Below are 6,999 nucleotides of genomic sequence, written 5' to 3'. Positions count from 1 at the left end.
TATCTATCTATCTATCTATGAAGTCTCCCTGTAAGGCACGCGCAAAGAGGGATTGAATGAAGGAAGTTGACAAGTAAGGTTGAGTATGAAGCCAACAGACTTGGATAGAAGAAGGTGTCTTCACAGAAAAGGACGGAGGATCGTTGGAAGAGGTCGAGGTATATGTATCATAGATTTCTCATCTTTTCCCAGACAAAGATCGAAAGAGTCTTTTTCACTTCATACTTTTCCTCGCTCTTTCCTGCTTTGTTGTCTCCTGTTGAGTGGACAATCCACCCCACATTCTTCCTCGTCTCCCTTCTCGTGTTCTCCCGGCTTCGTCACTCACGAACTTCCTTCTATCTCTCTCTCTTTCTTTCTTTGTCACTCTCTTCTTTTCTCCGGGTCAGCATCCTTCTCACACCTAGCGTCTGTAATGAATCTTCTCTAAGTACACGGACTTCTCCATCTGCTTCGCTTCGCCATCTTCCTTCCATTCTCCTCTCTCTCCTTTTGCTGTATTTCTCTTTCCTTGCTGCCAGTTTCTTTTGTTCTCTCATTTCTCCATTCCTCCTTCTCGGTCCCTTCGGTGACTTCTCCTTCTCCTAGTCCGCCTTTTTTTTCCTTCTCTTGTTCGGTGTGAGCTCACTTCTTGTCTTTGCTGTAAGCTTGACTTTCTTTCTTCTCTCTCTTTCTTTCGCTTTCTGTCTGCCCTGTGTCTGTGCGTGTGGGATGCGCCCGTAGATTTCTGCGAGTATCTTGTCTCTATCCTCGAGCAGTAGATCGCGGACTATTAGAGGATCTCTCACTCAAGCTTTCTCAACGTCACTGGCACATGCAGGTCGCCTCTCTTCAACTTCTTATCGAAGATTTCTCTTCATGTTATCGTCCAGGATTTCTTCCTTTCTTTGAAGCTGTCGCAAATAGACTTGCTTCGCCAGCAACCATCTCGTCATCTACGTCTCTCTCTCACAGTCTTTCTGAAAGGAAAGGTGAGCTGCATGTGCTTTCTTATAGTGGCGAAACAGGGGTTGAAGAGCAGAAGAGAAAGGAGAGAAAGAAAGAACAAGAAGAAGGAGGAAAGGAAAGAGGTCAAAAGAACTCTGGTCTAAGTGTCTCAGGGAGAAGAAACTTAGACAGAGGAAGACAAGAAGAAGGAGATGAGTTGACGCCACTGCGTGCATGCTTTTTCTTCAATTCCTACGGTGAGAAACATATGCATATGTACATAGACGTGGATACGTCTGTATTAGACGTCTAAGAGGTGCATCTGCGAGATAGTGCGGGTTTGACTATGTTCTTCTCTTGAGCAAAAGCTGATGGCGTGTGCTAGATCTCTCTATGGATACAAGCTCTTCCTTTTCTATGCACAAGAGAATCGAGCTTTTTGACGTGTCCGCCAGTCTCGCCGTGTGTAGGGGCTACGTATGCATTTACCTTGTGCTCCATACAGCTATAGAGGAACGTGTCGATGAGGTAAGCTACTAGTATGTATGTGGGCCACCCCCTAGGATACTGATCGACAGATAGACAGGTGGATAGATGGATCGATGGATAGATTAATGATAAATAGGGAGACCGAAGATAGATAGACATAGGTGTCTCGTCTTTAGAACAAGTGTGGGAAAGACGCATGCAGTTGCTTTATACTTCCTTCCACGACAGAAAGGAAGCGAGATAGGCAAACGATTCGTCAATATATGAACCACAGCAACCTTCACCAGGTGCTAGAGAAACTGGAGCGGGCATGCAGCAGTTCTCCCTTCTTGACGGGAGGTCTAGTGTCTCCTCTGCCCTGTTACTCTCGAGTTACTTAGCTAAGGCAGTGCTAAAGGCCGTCAGAATCCACTGGATGCACTTACAGTTCAGCATCAATCCTGAACGTTTTTCTACCAGCTCTAATGTATTCGACGGCCTTCCTTTTCCTGTTCTTCTTTTTTGTTGTCTTCTTGGCTTGCTGTTGTCTCCCTTCTCTTTAAATCATCCGTTTCTCTCTCTTCTTCCTGTCTCGTCTCTCCTCCCCACTACCGCCATCTCACATTCTCTCTCTTGACACAGCTCGTACACACTGCCGTCACCAAGACTTCTTTCACCGTCTCGCTAATGTTCTTGAGAAGGCTCTCGAGCCTCTCTATTACAAGGCCGAACAAGAGAAGAAAAGGAAGAGAGAACCAACAGGCGAAGAAGGCAAGAAGGATATCAACGCGACAATAGAGTCTAGTCACCACCCCCTTTCTATTGAGAATCGTCAGAAGCCCGTGAAGCCCACCACCTCTATGATTAGGAAGGACACAAGAAGTGAAGAAGAAGAAGAAAAAGGGACCACAGAAGGCGAGACAACTGGGCAAAGACTCTCCAGTGCTTCTTGTGTCTCCTCTTCGTTTTCTTCTTCTGCCTCATCTTCTCTTCTCAAATCTTCTTCTTCTTCGACACCTGAACTTTCCCATAATGATGACGGAGTGGTGGTCCCTGAAGGCCTGACGTTTGGTGTTCTAGCTGTCGGATTAAGAGGCATGGTCAACTGCGGATATCTACCCTCTGATAGGCTCTTCACTTATGCATCTGAACTTCTTCAACAGTATGTTGAGAATCCTTCTGTAAGCTTCATACAAAGAGACATACTCTCTAGATCTCAGATAAGACTATCGCTCCTTTCTCTGTTTTTTTGCCATTCTGCGAAGGGTCTTTCCATTCTTCTGTTCTCCTATCTTTCTTGATGGACCTCTTCGTCGGCACATAGAATGGTTTCCTGCTGTGGCTTTGTGTTGCTTGTATTCTGGGGGTATATCCTATAGGCACACTTTCGAGACCCTTCATTGCAATGCTTCGTCCCACTCCAGATATCTTTGAAGTCTCTCCCTCTCTCTACATATATATACTTGTGTCGCTTTGTTAGTGTAAAAGTGTCTCGTTATTCCGTTGTGAGAAATTCCTGTATATGTGCTATACTGAGATTCGTCATTCCAGGATGTCTCCTTCAGACATCTTTGATGTGTGTGTGTCTCTCTCTCTCCATCTCTTTCTCGTTGTTTCTTTCTCTGTCTCGTTCCCGCTATCTCTCTCTCTCCCTCTCTCTTTCGCTCTCTCTCTCTCTCTCTCCATGGCAATTGATAGGCGCTCATCTCTCTTCTTGTTACAGCTCTTTGTGATCTTTGTAGGCATCCATACTTTATGTCCGCGGAGAAGGTCTATCCGTTAAGCATCTCTTCTGGGCTTTAGCGTTTTTCTGTAAAGCCCGACCTCCTCTCTCTTATTCTTTATCGCCTTCCTCTCCGGTTCAAACCACTAAGCCTAACATCCCCTCTCACCTTGTCTTTCCTGTCTCGTCTCCATACCTTCTAAGGACATCATCCTTCCTGCTGAGAACGCTTCCTCAAGAGGCTTTCAAAGCAGCGGATCTGAATGACCTAGCTACTGCAGTCAGGTCATTTCATGATGTTCTTCTTTCTCTCTTGAATAACGATGTGAAGAGGCTAAATCTCATTTTAAAGAAGAGGAAATCTACCCTGAAAGAACTCGAGAGACGAGGCAAGGAGGGAGGAAAAGGACGTAGATTAAGAGAACAACTGGCAGCAATGAGCGATGATACACCAACGATGAAGGGTCGGGGCGTTGCTAAATCAACGGCAGCTCATTCTTCAAACAATCTTGAGGGTGAACGTTCCTTGTTACGTGACGGGAGTTCTACATCTTCTTGTCCTTCTGCGCTTTTCTCTTCTTCTCAACTCGATCAAGATGGCAAGTCTAGTGACCTCATTAAGCAGATATATTTATCAGAAGAGAGCACGTCGATTCTTATTGACTATCTGGATAGCTATCTACGTTTACAAGACTTGCTCTTCACTCTTCTGAGGAGGCATCTCTTTGGATTACATGTATCTCAGAGAATCTATATACTAGAGGATATCTCCGCTCTCTCAGATGTCTGGCCTGCGCATGCACGGAGACCTTCAAAATCTCCTGAGCTTCTCTTAGCTCTTCAAGTAGGCCAGCGTGGAACCGTTTCTTCTTCTTCTTTGGCTCCACACACTGAGAAGAATAACAGCAGCAGCGACAGCGTAGAGAGGGAGACTAGAAAAGAGAACAGGGGAGAGGTCTTCAGTGAGATCCCCATGAACTCGGCGACAGAAGTAGTAGATCTAGCACAGCCATCTACACGCTCCTCTGTCTCTTCTCTTCCCGAACGACAGGACATTGTGGTTCCATCTCCTTCACTAAGGAATCAGGTTAAGGAAGAAGCTTCTTCTTCATCTTCTCAACCCATGCTGCTGCCTACGACCAGCCATCTCCACATTTTGTCAAAGGAAGAATCGGATCAAAGAGAAGAGCTTGTGCCAGAACAGGTTGAGCTGCCTCCTGTTGTTGTAGCCCTTCTCCAGAGTATTTATTATCGTCTTCCCCCACTCTGTTTACGTACACTTTGTCGACTTCTCTCTGCTCTTCATACTCTTGGATTCACATATGAAGGAAGAGATACACCTACACGCACGCGCTTTCACTGCTCTCCTCATCGTAAAGATCTTACGTGGAGTAATCCTCTGTTGCATGTGATTGGGAGAGAGGGGATGAGGAAAGCTAGCCCGGCAACTTCAGAAGAAATGGCGGAGTTTCTCTTACGATACTATGTTGATCTTGAGTGCTTTGATGTATGTATTGAACCTCTTACCTTCTACATTGAAAAGTAAGTACGATCTCGAGACGCTCGTCTCTATCTTCTTTCTCTCTCTTTCTCACTATGGAGAGACAGGTCTTTCCCTGCGTGACGAATAGAATGGGGGGTTTTCTCATGCCTGACGTATAAATGTACACGATAGCTGTTCTCGCTTATGTAATACCCCTTTCCATAGAAGTGAGGAGGAATCGTCGATGAGAGACCTTCTTGCCACTCTCTTTCTTTCTCTGTCTCTCGATATGTGGTGTTCTCCTCCTTGCGTATAAGCCGATCTGGATGTAAGAGATGAGTTGAGGGAGTGGAATGTTTCTTTTTCTTTCTCCTTCAACTCTTCGCTCTTTCGGACGGACAAACGCAACAGCAAAGGGACGGTGATGAGTATCCCTTAGAACAGCACCTATAATGTCTGTAGAGTACTCTGGGATGTCTGTCTATCTCCCTGTCTTTTCGTGTGTGAGGTGGGTTTTTCTCTATTCATTCTCTCTCTCCTTTTGCGTGTCTACCACACACGATCGCTCTCTCGTCATACATCTCAATAAGTGAGAGCATGCAAATGTTCATAGCTATTCGCATGTCTAGACTGTCTAGAGGTATTCAGTCATTCATACACATATATAGATATAGAGATATATAGATTTCTACGTGGATCTCTACACCTCGGCAATGAACTGATTGATAAGCGCCATTGGTGGATTGTTGTACGAGGATGCTCGGAACTCTTCATAAGTGCTAAGCTCTCAAAGACTTAAAGAAGGACAGATAGCGCAAGGTCTCTAAGTGACAGGCACCTCAACCCACCCTTTCCCATCTCACATACACAAAGTGCCTTTGACGAGAAAGGCTTCAGAACGGACACTATCCCCACGTGGGCATGCGGCTTGAGTTGGTACCGCATATCCATCTAACTAAGTACGGAAAAAACTGCATCCACTCCTGCACGGGTTCAGCTACCTATCTATCCATCTATCTCTTGTACGTACATACAGACACATTCCTACTTCTATACATACATATTCTTAGATACATCTACACATTCGAACATACGTACATCCACAGGTGTAATGTGCATATGCGTGATGCAACATACATAAGCCATGCTGATCGTGTTGAAGAGCAACATCTGAGATGTGTCTCTCTCCCTTATTAATACACCTCGATCTCGTTTGACCAACTTACTTTCTCTCTTTTTTCTTTCTCAGGTTTGCTTGCTTGCATGCGTCTCGACCTTTAAGTCCCCCTGTCTTAGAAGCCCTCGGTGTTGTTCTCCAAACTGTTATGCGAGTAGGAAGGAAAAAGAAGAAGAAGAGACGAGAAGCGAGTGATACTGAAGAGATAGGAAGAGACAACAAGCTGCCAAGCATTACCGGGAACTAGGGCGAGATATGAAATAGATCAAGACATGAAGACCGCGGTGTGCACCTGGCGAGGCGGTTGAAAAGGCCGATAGACAGGGGTCGCAGATAGATCATAGGTGTCTGAGAGATAGACATAACTAGATAGATGGCTTGATACTATAGAGAAGTAACCTATCATTCTTCGGGGGGTGTATCGATGCCGGTTCGGTGTTCTCATCGATTGTCATTTGTCATATAGAATCGACACTTCAGAAATATCTCGAGTCGTCGATTCGCGGAGCAGCGCCTCGTAACACCACTGGTAGAGTCTACTCCGCGCTGTACCAAACGTCCTCCGTCTTCAGCTATCCTGACCGTATGAGTATCGGGAAGGGATGGATCTTTCACGGCGAGAAGAGGAAGAAGAAGAGATTCCTTTCTCCCATATTTGGGGGTCTTCCATATCTCTTCTTCTCACACTTCTCAGAGTCTCTTCATTGTGTCGATTGTCCTTTCTGTTTCCCCTAGGACCACCGATATGCCGTCGAGTGTCTTGAAGATCTTCCTGACTTTACTCGTTCTTTCATCCGTCAAATCTGTCCTAGCTACAGGCCGGAGACGATGAACAGCGCTCGAATGGACGAACACCAACAAAGTGTTTTCAAGAGTAAATCTTCTCTGGTCGTAGCGTATGAGAATCGAGAGTTCTTCTTCCCCACATCAAGCCGTCGTCTGTCGTCTCCTCTCCTTTCTCGGTAGAGATATACATACACATGTCTATCTGTCTATCTATCTGCGTTCTTCATGTATATGTACCTGCACGTAGTTCCATGACAGCTCTGTGACTGCATGCATGTAGCAGGCGGGGAGAGGTGTGCTACTTACATCTCTATGAGGTATGTATCATTGAACCTGTGGATATACAAATAACACATATCTCGTGAATACACACGGAGAGGATATCTACTTCCCCCCTCGTTTTCAAAGAGACATATGAAAGCCCCCCCCCCCTCC

At 45.6% G+C, this 6,999-nt stretch overlaps 1 protein-coding gene across 1 annotated transcript; it reads left to right on the top strand.

The window, feature by feature from the left end:
• The first annotated feature begins 419 nt into the window (after window positions 1-419).
• Window positions 420-6,991, top strand: CSUI_006948 (uncharacterized protein). Its single transcript, XM_068067098.1, has 5 exons — window positions 420-1,184; window positions 2,038-2,576; window positions 3,138-4,660; window positions 5,851-5,932; window positions 6,514-6,991. The coding sequence occupies exons 1-5, from the start codon at window positions 815-817 to the stop codon at window positions 6,742-6,744; spliced, it is 2,745 nt and encodes a 914-aa protein (XP_067920918.1). The 5' UTR covers window positions 420-814; the 3' UTR covers window positions 6,745-6,991.
• Window positions 6,992-6,999: the final 8 nt, after the last annotated feature.

This window comes from Cystoisospora suis (genome assembly GCF_002600585.1).
Source record: "Cystoisospora suis strain Wien I chromosome Unknown contig_3587, whole genome shotgun sequence".
NCBI lineage: Eukaryota > Apicomplexa > Conoidasida > Eucoccidiorida > Sarcocystidae > Cystoisospora > Cystoisospora suis.
This window is presented reverse-complemented; position numbering and strand designations above follow the sequence as displayed.